Source organism: Salvelinus alpinus, chromosome 25, assembly GCF_045679555.1.
Source record: "Salvelinus alpinus chromosome 25, SLU_Salpinus.1, whole genome shotgun sequence".
Classification (NCBI taxonomy): Eukaryota; Metazoa; Chordata; class Actinopteri; order Salmoniformes; family Salmonidae; genus Salvelinus; species Salvelinus alpinus.
Genome location: NC_092110.1, coordinates 12,119,616 through 12,139,418, shown reverse-complemented (window position 1 = coordinate 12,139,418; position 19,803 = coordinate 12,119,616). Strand labels below are relative to the sequence as shown.

The window sequence follows — 19,803 nt, the reverse complement described above, 5'->3', positions numbered from 1 at the left end:
GTCATTATGGGGTATTGTGTGTAGATAGATGAGAAAACATTTTAATACATTTTTAGAATAAGCCTGTAACGTAACAAAAGGTGACATCATTAAAAAAATATGTGACATCATAAAAAAAAATAGAACACATTTTCTTCCATCCACCATGCGGGTCAAGTGACGGGCACTAACCACACCTGGGATTCTTGTCGCAAGGGATTCCTTTCGCAAGATTTTCCTCAGTTTCCATTGACAACCCAGAGATAACTCCCTTAAAACAGGTGCCCTACCCCTACTCCGGTGTTTGAAGCATGATACTTCGGGTGACTCGATTCTTGTGAGGCCCACTGCCCTGTTCCTCAGACACACAATTAATCAGGGACAAGCCCACGCCTGGTCACTCTGATTTGATTTGACTTTTCCTGACAGGCTACAATTTACCGTCTTCGAGACGCCAAACTGATTTCCCAGATAATCACCCTTTTCAAAAAATCGCATCCCAACAAGAAACGAATCCTTGTCTGATATACTATCATCCCCTTCAATTATCGACACTTATTTTTCATTCCATTCTTCACCACTACTTTTGTCCATTCTTCTTCGGTATTGGGTTGGCGGATCGCAACCAACTTTTACGGGAATACACTGCCACCTACTGTACTGGAGTGTGAGGCCAGTCATGCCCTACCTACATTAACTTCCGGTAATACAAAATTGGGAAAAAGGAACATTACCCTGCCAACTATTAACCCTCACTAAAAAACTCACCACCCCATTCCACTATTTAATCCTACTCTAGGCCAATGGTCTGGGAGGACAGAACACCCCCTGCAAATCTTCTGCAGTACAACCCCACAATCCTAAGTACTTCTCTGCAGCTGCCACCACCACCTTTATTTTATGTGACTTATGTTCCATTTCTACAGTACAGCTGACAACCATGGCTATGAATGCTAAGAAACCCACCTTACTGAAGCACATGTTATTCCCATCCCTCTCTATTGGTCTCTGCCTACTCACAGGAATCCCCTCAGGATCTCTCACCCTGTACCCATCTTTCTCTACAACTTTCTTCACTGCTTCAGCATATGACACTTTCTGTACTACTCTGACGTCTGGAAACCTCAACCTGCCTTTCTCTCACCGGACACCTCCGATCTCCAGTGCCATGGGCACCCCCACAGTTTACACACACAACTTTCTCCACCGATACTACACATTCCTTAATCTCATGCCCTCCTGCACACTTCTCACATCTAGGAATCTCCCTCCTACACACTGCTGCAACATGACCATAAGCTTGGCACCTATAACACTAGTATTTTCGGAACAAAAACTCTCACGGGATAACTAACACATGCTAACTTGGTCTTGTGCAAAGACTCTGCATCAAAACTCAGCAGAACAGCCAATGTCTTCTCCATTTCACCACGCTCTCCACCAGGTCTGCATCGCACCAAACGGCGGGCCTCACAGACACCAGGAATCTACCATTTCAGCTGATCTTCCGCAATACTTAATGCCACCCCATTATCACGCCTTTCAACAGCGCCCTGCTTCGAAGAGCAAAGCAAGTCACAGTTCTTGTCCCTAATCGCATGGTCCGGAGCGCCCTCTCCCTCTGGATGGAAGAAACACAATAAATCACTGTTGAGTTACTTTCACCAACTCAACAGTCCCAAACCTCTTTTTCCATCCAACCTGAAACCACATATGGATCAGCCAGAATACAAGTACCCATTCTCTCCACAAATCTCACTCCCACTGGGCCGGAATCATCCTTGTCATCATCGGGACGAGGCTCCAACTCGGCGGTCTTCACCGCAGGTACTTCATCCTCACTCTCGTCACATTCAATTTCCTTCTGTAGCTCTTCCAAAAGTTCTGTATGGTCCTCTTTTCCATATTCACTCAAAACATGTTCCACTTTTCTCCTTGTCCACCATTTTCTCCCTCATCAGATCTTGCAGGCTTGTGCAATCACCCACTCCATATTTACTCATATGTTCCACTTTCCTCATTTTTTACCGGTCCTTTATCTTACAGGCCATCCAGCCCAAAGATGCCATTTTCTCTCCTTCTCTACATGATGCACTTCTCATTTCAAACTCGGCATTCAATTACACCATGATTCCTGCCTCGACTTGATTGTTTATTTTTTCCCATTCCATCAGTTTACAGATAAGAAATTGTTGGATGCAACCAAATATGTGAATATGGCATTCAATCAAATACCCCTAAATGTGATGAAGGTATCTGCTATTGGATATTGTCCTTGAAAAACAATTCCTTTTACATTTCTACAGCATTGGCTGTGCTAGTTAGGTCAATAATATGGTATCCTACACTGTAACGGTAAAGAGAGTGTGCAAAGAGAAAACGAGGTGGTCTTGTCGTGGGCAGAGAATTCAATAAAATGCCCCCTTATGTGGGGGACTCAACTGCAGTAAAAGTTCCCCCCCTTGCGCACTTGAGAGGTATGGCGAAAATAAGTAATTGGGCCAAACCACTACTGCAAATGGTTTGATAAAATAACTATATTTGCAGATGACAACTAAATTAACAACATATTCTACAGAAAATGAAAGTATATCAAACATATGAATATATAAGTTAAACAAATTATGATCTAACATATGAATATGTAACTTAAACATAAATGATGTCGGCCTGTTTTCAAATGTGGAACATTGCAGAGTATTGTTTTCATCCCCACGTAGTCATAAGTGGTATGATCCAATAGTATTGAACGCAAATCTGCTGGCTGTTTAGTTTTACTGAGAGCGAGTACCGGAACTGGACTGTTGTCGCACAATTTTACAACGGTTATATTTACACTTTCTGTCCGCGATTAATACAGTAGTTTAGTGGTCTGCGCCATGGCTTTGTACGGGTGTGTCGGAGCCATGGCTTTACCTAGCGAGCTTATCGTCCATATATTTTCATTCTTGTCCGACCGTGACAAGCTTCGGGCCTCGTCCGTGTGCGCTCGCTGGAGGGAGTGTCTGTTTTACCCATCGCTTTGGACGGAGCTGAAGTTGCGTGTCGGAGGTGGTGCAAACCGGGAAGGCTCTGGCTCCGAACAGACCCCAAGATTAGAATTTCTCATGAGGAACTTTGGCTCTTTCGTGCGGGAGCTACATCTCGAGGTTACCCCTGTGGACGGATATCTAAGCCCACTGAGCGGAGTGGAGGGCAGGATAGAACCTGTAGAACGCGACCCTCAATTGCTTGATCGCTGGAAAGACGCAATGATCACCTATTTGGAACAGGTGTTGTGTGTGCTCGGATGTATTCGAAACAACAGGTAGTTGGATAGTTACTACAATTATTCAATACATGTTTAAAGCAAATTGAGTCAGCAACTCCGTACATGTCAATTTGAGTGTTTGTTGGGTCGTAGTCGGCTAACGTTAAGTAGCTAGCCTAGCTATAAACAAACTATCATTACGTAATCGGGTCATGTCGTTACTCTAACGATTTCTGCTTAACGTTATACTGCTTGTGTGGTTTTCAGTCTGTTCAAGTTGTAATCTAACTACTTGGAAAAGGCATGTCAGTTTGAAGTCTGTTTTTCTGCTTGCTGTGCGAAGAATGTTGCAAGGAGTTTTTTAAATGACATTTGAACAACATTGCAGCAGTGGTGGTCATGCTCATGGAATCTAGCTAGGCTCAACCACTGAGGTCAACAATGACATTGGCAGCATGCTGTCATTCAGGGTTGGGTGGGTTACTTTCTAAATGTAATCCGTTACTAGTTACCTGTCCAAAATAGTAATCAGTAACGTGACTTTTGGATTGCCCAAACTCGGTAACGTAATGTGATTACATTAAGTTACTTTTAGATGACTTCCCCTTAAGAGGCATAAGAAGAATGCAAAAATGTATGTTACCAATTGAACGATATCTATTGCAGGATAAATCAATGTTATAGTTTACATAGCTGGCCTTATATGGATGCTACATTTTACTTTATGGGTTGGTTATTTAGGCCTCTTCTAACCCATTGCTTTCTACTACATAATAATAATACGATTAAATTATATCTTTACATTAATAACCGAAGTTCAGGCATTCCAATAAATGTTATACTACGTGATCTTCAAGAATAGGACTTGGAGGTATAGATTAGCCAAGTTGTTTTACTTGAGCATAACCCCAAAACTAAGGATTTATTAGCCATCCCTAATGTTGTTTATGATTTTGTTGTCATGGAGGATTGATTGGGCTCATTGATTCGAGTTGAAAAATAAATGCTGCGCTCATGGAACGGCATGCTTTGAGCACTATTGACAGTGCTGTTTACATTTGAAAAATGAATGCCATATGCTGCATTTGCTATAGGCCTATTGTTTACTTTTTTGTTGGTGACACTTTGATATATTCATAATATGCAGCTGTGTTAAGAGCAAATCCAGATGAAACAATAACAAAAGGGTCGCCCCGCCTCTGTTTTTGGTAAAAAACTCAGGGATGGGCCTGGAGAAATGAAACCACTCTCAGATTAATAGACAGAGCTATTGATGCAAGAACTGACCATCCATGATATCAAAATAGTTTTATCCAGCGTTTGTTTACATTTCCAATGTTTACAAACATTGGTGAAAAACAAGCTTATATTTTGTTGGGTTCTCATGGAGTGTGACAGATGAACTAAGCTCATGAGGCATTTAAGTTATATTCTTCAATAATCAATGGATATACACTACCGGTCAAAAGTTTTAACACCTACTCATTCAAGTTTTTTTTTTTTTTTTTACTATTTTCTACGTTGTAGAATAATAGGGAAGACATCAAAACTATGAAATAACACATGGAATCATGTAGTAACCAAAAAAGTGTCAAACAAAGCAGCCAACCTTAGCCATCATAACAGCTTTGCACACTCTTGGCATTCTCTCAACCAGCTTCACCTGGAATGCTTTTCCAACAGTCTTGAAGGAGTTCCCACATATGCTGAGAACTTGTTGGCTGATTTTCCTTCACTCTGCGGTCCAACTCATCCCAAACCATCTCAATTTGGTTGAGGGATTGTGGAAGCCAGATCATCTGATGCAGCACTAAATCGCTCTCCTACTTGATCAAATAGCCCTTACACAGCCTGGAGGTGTGTTGAGTCATTGTCCTGTTGAAAAACAAATGATAGTCCCACTAAGCCCAAACCAGATGGGATGGCGTATCACTGCAGAATGCTGTGGTTTCCATGCTGGTTAAGTGTGCCTTGAATTCTAAATCGAACATTGACAGTATCACCAGCAAAGCACCATCACACCACTTCCTCCATGCTTTACATTGGGAAATACGCATGCAGAGATCATCTGTTCAACCACACTGCATCTCACAAAGACACAGCAGTTAGAACCAACAAGCTCAAATTTGGACTTCAGAGCAAAGGACAAATTTCCACCAGTCTAATGTCCATTGTGTGTTTTTCTTTGCCCAAACAAGTCTCTTAGTCAGGATGCTCTCGATGGTGCAGCTGTAGAACCATCATAGCGCTTGATGGTTTTTGCGACTGCACTTGAAGAAACTTTCAAAGTTCTTGAAATGTTCTGTATTGACAGACCTTTATGTCTTGAAGTAATGATGGTCTGTCGTTTCGCTCTGCTTATTTGAGCTGTTCTTGCCATAATATGGACCTGGTCTTTTACCAAATAGTGCTATCTTCTGTATAACCCCCCCCCCCCTCCCCCCATACTGTGTCACAACACATTAAGAAGGAAAGAAATTCCACAAATTAACTTTTAAGAAGGCACACATGTTAATTGAAATGCAGTCCAGGTTGACTACCTCATGAAGTTGTTTGAGAGAATGCGAAGTGTGTAAAGCTGTCAAGGTAAAGGGTGGCTACTTTGAAGAATCTCAAATATAAAATATATTTTGATTTGGTTAACACTCTTCTGGTTTCTACTAGGGATGCACGATATATTGGTAAGCATATCGGAATCGGCCGACATTAGCTAAAAATGCCAACATCGGCATTGGCCCGATGTCCAGTTTAACGTCAATGTGCAAAACCGATGTCAAAGCTGACATGCATACCTATATAACATAGGTGGATGACGTAATGACGCCACGAAAAATACAGCGTTACACGTGCAACACAGCATTCCTAACCTAGCCCACAATGTCTGCTGTGTGAATCTATTTTGAAGTTTCAAAGGAAGATAACAGAAAGGCTATATGCAACGTTTGTGCTGCTATTTCCCGAGGAGAAAGTGAAATCGTTCAATACCACAAACCTAATTAGTCATTTGAAAGTGCATCACCCCCAGACATTCAGCAACTACTTAGAACAAAAGCAGAAAAAAACTAAGCACACACTTCCAACAACTAAACAAGTTGAAGTCCAGCAGTCATTTGAAAGAGTAAGAACATTTCAGCGAGACAACTCAAAGGCAAAATCCATTAACGCCAAGATAATGGAGTTCATTGCCCTTCACAATCAACCGTTCTCTGTCGTGGATGATGTTTGCTTTTGCCGACTGGTCGAGCACCTCGAGCCCCGGTGCACACTACCAAGTAGGCGCTATTTTTCAGATGTTGCCCTACTAGAGTTAGTTTTGTTGAAACGCACATCCATGCTATTAGCTTCACGACTGACAGTTGGACCAGCTATGTCAGCCCCATGAGCGCGCTTAGTCTGACAGCATAGTGGGTCGACAAGGATTTCGTACTGAGAAAAGCTGTATTGCATGCTCAAGAATGTGCTGGTTCTCATACTGCTGCTGCCATTTCAATGGCATTTGAGAACATGTTTGAAACTTGGAAACATGAACACACTCCTAGCGCCATTTGAACAACTGACTCGAGAAATAAGCTCATCAACTGCATCTGCAGCAGACGTGATACCATCTGTCATGTCATTGAAACGCCTGCTCAACAAAACTGCCAACACAGACCGCGGGGTTAAAACGTGCAAAAGTACTCTACTAGAGGCTGTGAACAAGCTTTTCGGTGGCATTCTCTCTGAGCCTCTTTACTGTGTCGCCACCATGCTCGATGCTAGGTACAAGAACCGCTACTTCGTTAACAGGAATTCTCTCTGAGCCTCTTTACTGTGTCGCCACCATGCTCGATGCTAGGTACAAGGACCGCTACTTCGATGCAGACAAGAAACGGGGTTTATGTGAAATGTTAAACACAGCTGGACAAGATGGAAAAGGACACAGTAACAGTGCGCACCGAGAAAGAGAGGCCACGGACAGACTGCGCTGAAACTTCACTGCTTGACATGTATGATGAAATCCTGGTTGAGAATATAACGACTGAACAAATGAACAACGAAATGGCACAGCAATAAATGAAATAGGTTTTGATTATGTTTTACTGGTAATGGGGACATACGTATATGCCAACAAAATAACTTATTTGTGTGTGTTTTCAACTATTTAACTGTACAAGAATGCTTAAAATGGCGCCAAAATTTTCAATATCGTTTATCGGTATCGGGTGTTTTGGCAAGGAAAATATCGGTATCGGAATGTCATATTGGTGCATCCCTAGTTAATACATGATTCCACGTGTTATTTCATAGTTTTGATGTCTTCACTATTATTCTACAATGTAGAAAATAGTAAAAAATAAAGAAAAACCCTTAAATGAGTAGGTGTTTTAAAACTTTGACGTGTTTGTGTGTCACACTACCGTTCAAAAGTTTGGGGTCACTTAGAAATGTCCTTGTTTTTGGACAAAAAATTGTCCATTTTTAAAATAACATCAAATTGATCAGAAAGACATTGTTAATGTTGTAAATGACTATTGTAGCTGGAAACGGCTGATAGGCATACAGAGTAGAGGTCGACCGATTAATTCAGGCCGATTTTTCAAGTTTTCATAATCGTTTTTTTTGGATTAGTTAAACCGATTTTGCAGATTTTTTCTTTTCTTTTTAAAAATGTTTTCTTTATTTTAAAAAACTTTTATTTGATACATTTTTTACCCCTTTTATTTAATTAGGCAAGTCAGTTAAGAACTCATTCTTGTTTTCAATGACGGCCTAGGAACGGTGGGTTAACTGCCTTGTTCAGGGGCAGAACGACAGATTTTTACCTTGTCAGCTCGAGGATTTGTTTTTGCAACCTTCCGGTTACTAGTCCAACGCTCTAACCACCTGCCTTACATTGCACTCCACGAGGAGCCTGCGTGGCAGGCTGACTACCTGTTACGTGAGGGCAGCAAGAAGCCAAGGTAAGTTGCTAGCTAGCATTAAACTTATCTTATAAAAAAACAATCAATCTTAACCTAATCACTAGTTAAACTAGTAAATCATCAACCATGTGTAGTTATCTAGCATGCCCTGCGTTGCATATAATCGATGTGGTGCCTGTTAATTTCTCATTGAATCACAGCCTACTTCGACAAACGGGTGATGATTTAACAAGCGCATTTGTGAAAAAAGCACTGTCGTTGCACCAATGTACCTAACCATAAACATCAATGCCTTTCTTTATGCGTTTGACAGCAGCTCTTCGCAATGCTTCAAGCATTGCGCTGTTTATGACTTCAAGCCTATCAACTCCCGAGATTAGGCTGGTGTAACCGATGTGAAATGGCTGGCTAGTTAGTGGGGTGCGCGCTAATAGCGTTTCAATCGGTGACGTCACTCGCTCTGAGACTTGGAGTAGTTGTTCCCCTTGCTCTGCATGGGTAACGCTGCTTCGAGTGTGGCTGTTGTCGATGTGTTCCTGGTTCGAGCCCAGGTAGGGGCGAGGAGAGGGACGGAAGCTATATTGTTACACTGGCAATACTAAAGTGCCTATAAGAACATCCAATAGTCAAAGGTATATGAAATACAAATCATATAGAGAGAAATAGTCCTATAATAACTACAATCTAAATCTTCTTACCTGGGAATATTGAAGACTCGTGTTAAAAGGAACCACCAGCTTTCATATGTTCTCATGTTCTGAGCAAGGAACTTAAACGTTAGCTTTCTTACATGGCACATATTGCACTTTTACTTTCTTCTCCAACACTTGTTGTTTTTGCATTATTTAAACCAAATTGAACATGTTTCATTATTTGAGGCTAAATTGATTTTATTGATGTATCAAGTTAAAATAAGTGTTCATTCAGTATTGTTGTAATTGTCATTATTACAAATTTTAAAAAATTGGCTGATTAATCGGTATCGGCTTTTTTTGGTCCTCTAATAATCGGTATTGGCGTTGAAAAATGATAATCGGTCGACCTCTAATACAGAGGCCCATTATCAGCAACCATCACTCCTGTGTTCCAATGGCACGTTGTGTTAGCAAATCCAAGTTTATAATTTTAAAAGGCTAATTGATCATTAGAAAACCCTTTTGCAATTATGTTAGCACAGCTGAAACTGTTGTGCTGATTAAAGGCTTTTAGACTATGAGTATCTGGAGCATCAGCATTTGTGGGTTTGATTACAGGCTCAAAATGGACAAACCAAAACTTTCTTCTGAAACTCGTCAGTCTATTCTTGTTCTGAGAAATGAAGGTTATTTAATGTGAGACATTGCCAAGAAACTGAAGATCTCGTACAACGCTGTGTACTACTCCCTTCACAGAACAGCGCAAACTGGCTCTAACCAGAATAGAAAGAGTGGGAGGCCCCAGTGCACAACTGAGTAAGAGGACAAGTACATTAGAGTATTTCTCAAACTAGACAGACGCCTCAAGTCCTCAACTGGCAACTTCATTCAATAGTACCCTGCAAAACACCAGTCTCAACATCAACAGTGAAGAGGTGACTCCGGGATGCTGGCCTTCTAGTCAGAGTTGCAAAGAAAAAGCCATATCTTAGACTGCCAATGAAATTATGATTAAGATGGGCAAAAGAACACACACTGGACAGAATAACTCGGCCTAGAAGGCCAGCATCCCGGAGTCACCTCTTCACTGTTGACATTGAGACAGGTTCATTAAATAATACCGGCAAAACACCAGTCAGTTGGAGACTTGTGAGGCGTCTGTTTCTCAAACTAGACACTCTAATGTACTTGTCTATTTTTCAGACGCCTCACAAGTGTGATTGATTGTGAATCACACTGCTGCTATGTAGATATCAATAAGTGATATCTTTATCGTTGTAGACTACACCTGCTGTCATCCTCGCCTCCAAGCATTTATTCAAGTTGGATGATCTTTGGATGCCGATAGCAGTCACACCATTGGAAGACGTAGCTTGGACTGTAGCCTACAAACGTATATTCCTGCTGTTTTCCCGCGATCCATCAAACACATTTGGTTTGTCATCATAGTGGTCTCTGACTTATGGTCAGACTCGCACATGTTGAATACATTTAAACTTGCACCCTTTTCAATGCTGATTTGAATGTCATTGAGAACAGAAGTGTCCGTTTTTTTATTATTTTTTCCCCCCCGCAAACATCCTTTCTGAATTCAAAAGTAATCCTTAATGTAATCCTTAAAGTAATCTAGTTTTTCAAAATTATCTGTAACCAGATTACAATATTTTTGCTGGAAACGGATGACAGTTCGTTTTTTCGTAGTCACTTACATGTAATGGACTACATGTAATCCGTTACTCCCCAACCCTGGTGATATGCAACTCTGTCTTTTCGAACGTGTACTTTCAATATGCTAATATCTTTTGGACACATTTGTGTCCTGAAAAGTTACACTTGCACTGCTGCAGAGATGGCTTAAAGGTGTCTTGAGGCATTTCTTTGTTGATAAGTAATTCCAGTGTTCATTCAATTACAACACACTTGTTTGAGATATTTAGTGGCACAATCAAAGGCGGGAAGCTGGGTTTGTGGTAGTGGACCAAACTCCGTTCAATGGTGAAGGAAGTCACCATGGAGTGGAATTTAGTCCGCTAGGTTTGTGGTGGACACCAGTGTGTGATGTTGAAAGGTATTTATTGTCAGAGGCCTTCTGGCAAATTGGTGAGGACATGTATACTGTTTGATTGTGTTTGTTCTAATTGTGGTCTGCAACATACTATCACAGACCTCCACTATGGCTGATTTGTGTCCGGTTTTGACCAAAGCTCATATCTCTCTCTCCCCGCCCCCCAACCCACCTCTCTCGGCCCTCTCTCACTCTCTCACACACACACACACACACACACACACACACACACACACACACACACACACACACACACACACACACACCCTCTCTCTCTCGGCCCTTTCTCTCTCGCTCCTTCTCTCAGAAATCTCCAGAAGCTGAGTCTGTATGGGGATACCTGCATTCTTCAGGATGAGGGCATTCTGGACAGTGCCGATCTCCAGCAGGTTGACCAAGGAGGCAAGAAAATCAAAGAGTGAGTAGCTTTTAGGCAAGGCTACATCTTGCCCAGGGCAACAAAAGGGCATACAGCAGGGCTCTACACTTTTTTTTTTACCAGGAACATGTTTGCGCCTAAATTGAAAAATGTCGGCACACAAAGAAATTTAAGAACACAATGAAAATGATTTGAGTTAATAAAGCTAGGATCCTGATTTTTCTTCGAGGTCACACAGCAAAATACTTAGGTTCAAAATCACAGTACAAACTGTCCTCAGTTGAAATTCTGCCTCATATAATTACATAGAACACACAGGTCATTTTAATAGGATCTCTGGTCTGCCCATACAGTTTTTTTTTATGTATTCATTGTCAGTGAGTAGGCCTTTTATTTGCAGAAATGGAACAGAGAACAAATGTCTAAAGTTTTCAAACTTTCTTTCTGTGTTTTCCTCTGGGCCGGGGTAGGATCCAACAGCTGTTAGTGGAGGTTCTGTCTAACAGCAGGAAGATAAAGTGGCTGTCGTCCGCCTTCATGCTGGGCGTGGTGACCCCCTGCTCCCTGGCCTCTCTGTCCAACCACAGCGCAGGCTCCCTGGAGCACCTCGGCTTGCTGGACAACCAGCTGCCTTGCCTGGTCTCCCCTGTGGAGCTGGAGCGGCTGGTCCACCTGCGTTCCCTGGCCCTCGACTTCTGTGACTTCACCTCTGAGTTGAGCCACCTACTGGCTGGGGGAGACCGTGCTCCGCTACACCGCCTCTCCCTGATGCTCAACGGCGCTGCTCTGGAGGCTAAGCCGCTCGATGGCACCGCCAGTGAGGACGACTGGAAGGCCCTGGTCCAACGCAGCGCTAACCTGCGGGTCTACGTGATGGCACTGGATGTGTGCAGCCAGGACCTGCTGAGGGTGCTAAAACCAAGCCTGCCCCTGGAGAGGATCCACCTGGACAGCTACTCCACCTTGGTCACAGACGGAACCCTGGAGCTCATTGCCCAGCAGTACAACAAGACCCTGAGCCACTTCGTCCTGATGAGGGATGACACCGGCTTCCCTGACCTTGGCATCAACCGAAACGAGGACCCGCTGGTCCTACTGGCCTGGCGCTGCGTACACCTCTCTGTATTGGTCATCCACGGTGAGCCTGGCCCAGATGTTAGCATTACATAGCTCACCACTCTTTTAGTGTGGCCTAACATTTTAATGGGAATTATTGATTTCCAGTGGCATGGGTTCTATAAGATTTTCTGATAGAAATATTTATTACTGGTTATTTCTGGGAGTAATGTTATGTGCAGCGGCAGGTAGCCTAGTGGTTAGAGCGTTGGACTAATAACTGAAAGGTTGCTAGATCGAATCCCCGAGCTGACAAGGTCAAAATATGTCGTTCTGCCCCTGAACAAGGCAGTTAACCCACTGTTCCTAGGCCGTCATTGAAAATACGAATTTGTTCTTAACTGACTTGCCTAGTTAAATAAAGGTAAAATAAAATGTCTAGTAGGGCTGACCCCATTTAGTCGACTGGTTGATTGATTGTTTTGGGCGATAGGCTGTTGGTCGACCGAGTAGCAACAACAGCAACAAAAATCATGGTGTACAAGACATCTGTCTGAGTGGACTGATCCATTGTGGAAGCCGTGGGGATGACACAGTCCAGCAGTCTAAGAAATGTGCTACTGAAACTGTATATGGTTATATTATGTAAGAACAATGGTGCAACACAAATCAAACATTTAACAACTGCGCCCTCTCACACTTTGGAATGTAGTCACTGTCCTCAGTTCTGAAACACATCAGTACACTGTTGAATTGGCGCCTTTTACTAGACCATGTTGCTAAGTGCGTAATAGTTAACCAGCATGGTGTTGAGAACAATGCGGTGGAGGCAGCAGCGAAGTTAGGAGAGATGAGAAAACAGACTTTGCCTTAATTGTCCAAGAAAATTGTGCCTGACTTTATAAATCATCCATAAGCCTCCCAACTGGTGCAGCGGTCTAAGGCACTGCATCGCTGTGCTTGAAGTGTCACTACAGACCCTGGTTCGATCCCAGGCTGTGTCACAACCGGCTGTGCCCGGGAGTCCCACAGGGCGGCGCACAATTGGCCCTTTTTCCTTGATCTCCTTCTTATTGTTATTATTATGATCATAAGTAATTTCATTCTCATTAGTTGGCTTAGTATAGCAGCCTTGTATAACCACTATTGAGCTGTCGGTCTAAGAGCGCATCCTGTCTAGTATAAATATCGTAACTTGGGCCTATATTTCAGTACTTACAGAGCATTCGGAAAGTGTTCAGACCTCTTGACTTTTTCCACATTTTGTTACGTTACAGCCTTATTCTGAAATGGATTCAATAAAACATTTTCCTCATCAAGCTACACACTACCCCATAATGAAAAAGTGAAAACAGGTTTTTAGAAGTGTTTGCAAATGTATAAAAAATTAAAAAACAGATGGCTTATCTACATAATTATTCAGACCCTTTGCTATGAGACTCGAAATTGAGCTCCGCTGTCAACTGTGGGACCTTTATATAAACAGGTGTGTGACAAAGGGTCTGAATACTTACGTAAATAAGGTATTTTGTTTGTTTTTTGGGGGGGGGGGGGCAAACATTTCTAAGAACCTGTTTTCGCTTTGTCTTTTTGGGGTATTGTGAGTAGACTCCCGAGCAAATGTTTTTATTTAATCAATTTTATAATACGACTAACGTAACGGGGGGATAAAGTCAAGGGCACTATTAATAGGCTACTGCATGAATCAATCATTTATTAATTCATGTCATCACAGTCATTCATGATTTGAAATGCATTCAAGCATTTAAGCATTTTCAACCAACTCTCTGGTCCACTTATAATGTATTTAGTGTAGTTTACATTGTTCCAAACGGTCAGAGAAATGATATTGTAATCTAACAGCACTTGTTTGGGACACATAATATGCACGCAGCACTTGCTCCTTACCTCATTTTTCTTGATCTTCAGTATTTTCCACAACTAGTCAAATTTATTCCACACATCTGACTTCCCCTTTACCAGTAAGCAACAAGTAAACATTATCCCGTTTCGAGTTTACCTGTCAGTCCTCTGCATCCAATTTGCTGTTACGGTGTTCAGAGTTTCTAACCAATTTATTGATGTTATTATGATATGCTGTAGGTCAGGCCCTATTGGTTACGTAAAGAGAGCAAGGGTTTAGGGAATATTTAGGGATTAGGGATTTCGGTAACACAATTTATCATTCAGATGGCAAATTATGTTGCAGCTTCTGCAACACGGACAGCGCGATACACTGTTGATGTTCTGTGGTGTCGATGCAGCAGTGAGGAGAGCGAGACAACGGGAGCTAGTCAGTCACTCGCTGTCTTTTTTTATTATTATTTATTTATTTTTTACACAGCGCAGCATGTCTGAGCCAGGTCCGGCACAATCAAATCAATTGCGGTCAAACTCCCTCTAGTCATTTGTGTCTTAATTATTTCAACAAATGGTTTGCTTAAAACATCAGACAAGCTCAGTGCATATAGTTGATTTGGTTAAAACTCATAGGATGTGTCAGTATATGGAAAAATACATGTTTTAAAACTGACCTATCGATTGGTTGAAAGAACAGTATCTTGGTCGACTAATAAAAATTAGGGGACAGCCCTAATGTCTTGTGTGTGTATTATAGAGGTCATATTGGCAGCATGTTGATATGTATAGCACAGATCAAATGGAGTTGTTTTACATTCAGTATCCAGTATGTTCTTTCTACAGTGGCGTTCTCCTCTGTCTGAACACTACAGGCTACACTGTGTGGTCCCACAACCTGGTGGCCATCTCCCGTCTGCGTGGCTCCAGCCTCAAGGTCCTGGCTGTGTCCGAGGAGAGCATTGACTTCGACCCAGACCAGAGGGTCTTCATGGAGGGTGACCCCGTCCACAACCTGGTGAAGGAGGTGTCGCTGGGCCTGGGGCGCGTCTGGCACCCTTCTATGGACTCCAACCTGGTCCTCAGCGAGCCCACCCAGCACTTCCACAGGGAGATGCAGAGCTTCAGCTTGGGCATGTAGGCTAGAGCTGCAGCCGCCAGACCGGGCAGCCATCTGGGTCGTGTTCATTAGGCGTCAAACAAAAGAAAACAAGACCTAAACAGGAGGGACCCCACTTCACCAATAAGCAACGCAAATTTTCTGTTACAAAACGTTTTCCATTGAATGACCTAATGAATACAACCCTGGTCTGGTCTTGCCTGCTGCACATGCTCAGTGTTTGTCTTGGGACCTATAAGGTGGTTAGATCATCTCATTTACATACGTTTATCTTTTAATTGTGTTTATTTTCTTCTCTGTAGCATGAACTTATCCTTTGTGCCGTGTTTATCAGTATTAGCTCTACATTTATATCTATCTATATATATCCTGCTTATGATTAGGAGAGTATAGTCGAATATTTGTTTAGTAGCTAAATGAGCGATTGGTGTTGCAAGGAGGCTTTTCTACACAGCTAGCTTAGTTAGTTGTATTGCAAGTTTTCTTTTTTGCTTTGTGTTTTGTCTGTCAGCAAGTGCTGAGTTAAGAGGTTAATCCACCTTGGCTTTTTGCAATGATGGAATCCTGTGTACTTGTTCGTGCACATTTTTTTAAAATGGGAGATTAGTCTTGTAGTCTTCCGGCAGAGGGAGGGACCGTGCTGATGGAGTGTGTGGTTAGGCCCCCCCCCCAGCCCAGCAAGATCCTGTCTGCTCTTTACTTTTGTGTTTTGGAGATGATATTGTTGCTATGTTACGGGACTAAGATCCTGCTGGTTCTTCTCAACCCAGAGGTGGGATATGATAGGTTTCCACACTGTACTGCTGCAGTACTTAAGTCAGGGGTTAGCGTTGCGAGTTGTACGCTGCAGTTTGCTCTCAGAAAAATCCTCTCAGGTGGGCAAAACATGATTATATGAAGATGATGAGGATGTATATACTATGAAACAATCAGCTAGTCTGTCGGTCTAATGCAGTTTTCTTCACATTTGCCTTGGAAAACCCCTTGTTTTCTAGTATCAGTAGTTTTTGCCATCCAATCTGCCCCTTTTACCATGTGGGGTAAACAAACTTAGTCGTACATTTTTTTATAAGATTACGGTGTTTAAACAATGGCAAAAAGCTACTCCTTGCACATGTTTCTCTTGTTCACAGCTATGTTGGCTGACTCCAGGGCCACAGTGTTTCACCAGCTGAACGTTGGATGGAGGGAAGCATTTGCTTGCTTGCTTCCAAATCTCAGGATTTTTGCACTTTCAGTAAATGTGTCCATTTGAAGGCTTTCTTTTAATCTTTAATCAAAGCTTTCTGTTGATCTGCGGGCCAGTGTGCGTGGTGGTGTGACTGAATACTGGATACTAATACTGTGGGAAGAGGTCTTCCAACACTACGCATACCAGAAGTTGTTGGTTTTATTTTTCTAGACACGCCTTCTCGTTTCCTCTTAACTTTTAAAAAGGTTAACATCCTCGATGTGCGTCTGTGAAAATACTTTTAATGGCGTTTTCTATCGTGTATTTGACGTTTTAGAGCTCAGAGTAGTAGAGGGAATCTGAGGTTGATTGCTCAGTGGTAGAATGTAAATATGAAGATAACAACCTTTTTAATGTGTAAAGTTGTCTGCTATCTAGAATTCCCCTTATATATCCAAATCTTTTTTTGTTGCTTGTAAAGCTTCGGGAGCCAGTCTTGACTGATAACGCAGTAGTGTGTGGGGCTTTGAATAGGTGACCTGTGGTTGTTCTGTGCTGCTGAGATGTTGGAACATTCTGGAAAAGCGGAGTGTAGGTTTCTCTTGTTCTTGTGTGATTTGTGAAGCTGTCGGTCGGCTATTACTATTTGTAGTGTTCCTCCGTGCCCATAACTTTCATTGGTACTACCAAAGCCAGCCAGTTTAGTCAAGGAAGAGAAACACAGTATGCAAAGTTCTGTATATTGAGGGGAAAATAAGTTTGCCTAGAAACAGCTGGCATCGGATGGCAAGGTGCGTGTGTGATCCATGGTTCAAACAATGTAACGATCAGCCTATGGGATCCACTACTAACCTGTTTAGTTGTGGCAGTAAGATATGAGCCTGCATGCAAGGTTCCACTTGGGTTAAACTTACGTAGTCTATCGACGGTTGATGCATGAGAAGTGATAAAGGAATATTGAAATTATATACATGTTAACAGGGGGATTCTTACGTTTTTTTGTTTGTTTTTAGTACCACACCAAAAAGGATGTAGATAATATTCTATATTTGGAGTTAACTTGTTTATGCTGAACAGGGGTAGTGTAAGACCTTGTTAGAATATGACAAATGCCAGTTAATTGTTACAATGTGTAAAACATCCTAATGCTGTGCCTAAATCCAGTGTAGCTTTTGCTCTTTTTTTTGTGTGTTCAGTTCTAGTACAGCATTTCACTACCGTTAAAGCATTTCTGCATTTTCTTGTTGTTGTGGGGGCTGGTTGTGTGTGTAAAGTTTCAGAAGTGCATACATCAAAGAAGGGGGTGTATGGTGTGCTTGAAGCAAAGCATGGTGTACCTCTTTCTCACCCTTGAGCAGGAAACAACCTTTCCATGAGGTGTTCCATACCTAAAAAATAAATGATGAAAGTTAGGAAGAATCTTTTTCCCAACAAGTCACTGGTTTCAACAAAACGGTCTGTCAGCGTGTCTGCATCAGCTGCCAAAGATAACTGTAGGAAACGACCCTTATGAAGTGCCAACGTGCTGGCATAGGGCAGGGCCAATGGCTGATCAGCCAAAATGTACTACTATGACTGCTCTTCCACAAATACTACTAGAAATATACCTACTGAATATGGGGTGAAGTTGGACCACATGTGGTGCACAGCTGTGCTGTGGCTTGGTCAACAACAGAGCTCTCGCTCACCAGTTTCATTGTGAAAAGTGAATGTCATTTAAGTATAGATAAAATCAAGTTTGGTTGATTCTTTCAGCCCTGTACGCTGCTATGAGACGTGTCAGGAACATTCCACTGGGGAGTTAAAAACCAACAGAAAATGGCCAAATGTCTGTATAAAATGTTTTTTTTTTATTTAAATATTTTTTTTAGGGGTAATTGGATCCAGTAAATGATGCACAATTGGTCTTTGCTGAAAAAATGGTTTGCTGTGTGAAGTGGTTGTGCAGCCCAGTCTCACTTTGCATGTTAACAGGCATAGCAGTGGAGGTATTTTATTTTTATATTCTGGAGAAAAGTTATTACAGTTTACAAATCAGTTGGATCCCATTTTTTATTTTATTTTCTTGACATTTTATATGCCATCACAATCCACATCTCTCTTGTAGAAAAGGAGGAAGCTATATAGCGACAGTGAGCTGCTTGAGGGCAGGTCCATCCGAGTTAACTGTTACCTGTAGAACCTCATTGTACTGCGAAAGCTACAGCTAAATGACCTCGTACCAGCCTTATTAAGAGCGTAAACGCTTGAAGAGACCTGAGTGAGGATTCTGTTTTGTTTTATTCCATTATTAAAAACCTGCACCACTATCATACCACAGTTCACTGTTGTGGGGGTCAGGAGGGAGGTGAGCTTAACATGTCACATCTCTTAATGGCTTGCTTGCATTACAGCCAAGTCAAACGCATATAATCCAGTGGCTTTTATTTTTCTGTCACTTACAAATGGAAATAACAATGTGATTGTTTTAAGATCTTGATTCTTTGGACGTGAAACTCTGTTTCAAAGGCTACCGTGGGTTACAGACATGGTCTCTATGAGACTGGCCAGCAGGCCCCAGTTTTAAGTGGTATGAATGTTGTGCATTTGTTTAAAATCAGGATATTTTAATGCAAAATAAGTCATAGAAGTGGCCATGGGGCACTAGCAGTGCGAACACCTAGGCTGTGTCCTTATAAGCTTTCGGGGAAGAAAATAACTGCGTATTTGTATATATCAATACATAATGTATACTCTTATGCAACATATTTCCGGGGTTCTATTTATGAACGTTTAAGCTTTAAGATGGTTTTACCATTTTTGCTAAATGTTTAAATATTTGGACAGCTGTTCTGTCAACTATGTCTCAAGTGAGCGCATTGGATATGTACAGTACATCTGCAAATGGGAAATCCACTGGTGCAGGTGTGAAAATGCCAAGTGTAGAGAATTTTGATTTGAAAAAGTGATGCAAGATAGCTAAAGAAGGAAAAGCCTAAGTGACATATTGGGTAAACCAGCTGAATGTTGAATGGTTATTTTTTAAACCAGTGAATAAAAGCATTACAAAAGACAAACATGGGCTTTGTTATTCATGTTGGCTTAATTTGAATTACAATAATCCTGTGCTGATCCTAGTTTATGGCAGTGCTTTACCTTTGGTGTAATTGTACCTCCCATTAACCCAGTGTACAGTTGAAGTCAGAGGTTTACGTACACTTAGGTTGAAGTCATTAACTCGTTTTTTTTAACCACTCCACAAATTGTTTACAAACTATAGTTTTGGCAAGTCGGTTAGGACATCTACTTTGTGCATGACACAAGTCATTTTTCCAACAATTGTTTGGAAAAGTTTACATACACTAAGTTGACTGTGCCTTTAAACAGCTTGGAAAATTCCAGAAAATTGTC

The 19,803-nt window shown here is 41.8% G+C and overlaps 1 protein-coding gene across 2 annotated transcripts; it reads left to right on the top strand.

The window, feature by feature from the left end:
• Window positions 1-2,740: 2,740 nt before the first annotated feature.
• On the top strand, window positions 2,741-19,469 carry LOC139553363 (F-box only protein 33-like). Of its 2 annotated transcripts, none has more exons than XM_071365616.1 (4): window positions 2,741-3,286; window positions 11,138-11,248; window positions 11,680-12,347; window positions 14,998-19,469. In XM_071365616.1, exons 1-4 carry the CDS (start codon window positions 2,859-2,861, stop codon window positions 15,261-15,263), a joined length of 1,473 nt encoding a protein of 490 aa, XP_071221717.1. In that variant the 5' UTR covers window positions 2,741-2,858; the 3' UTR covers window positions 15,264-19,469. The 2 variants fall into 2 exon arrangements, with proteins under 2 accessions (XP_071221717.1, XP_071221718.1); XM_071365617.1 differs by having other exon boundaries at window positions 14,969-15,106.
• The last annotated feature ends 334 nt before the right edge of the window (window positions 19,470-19,803 follow it).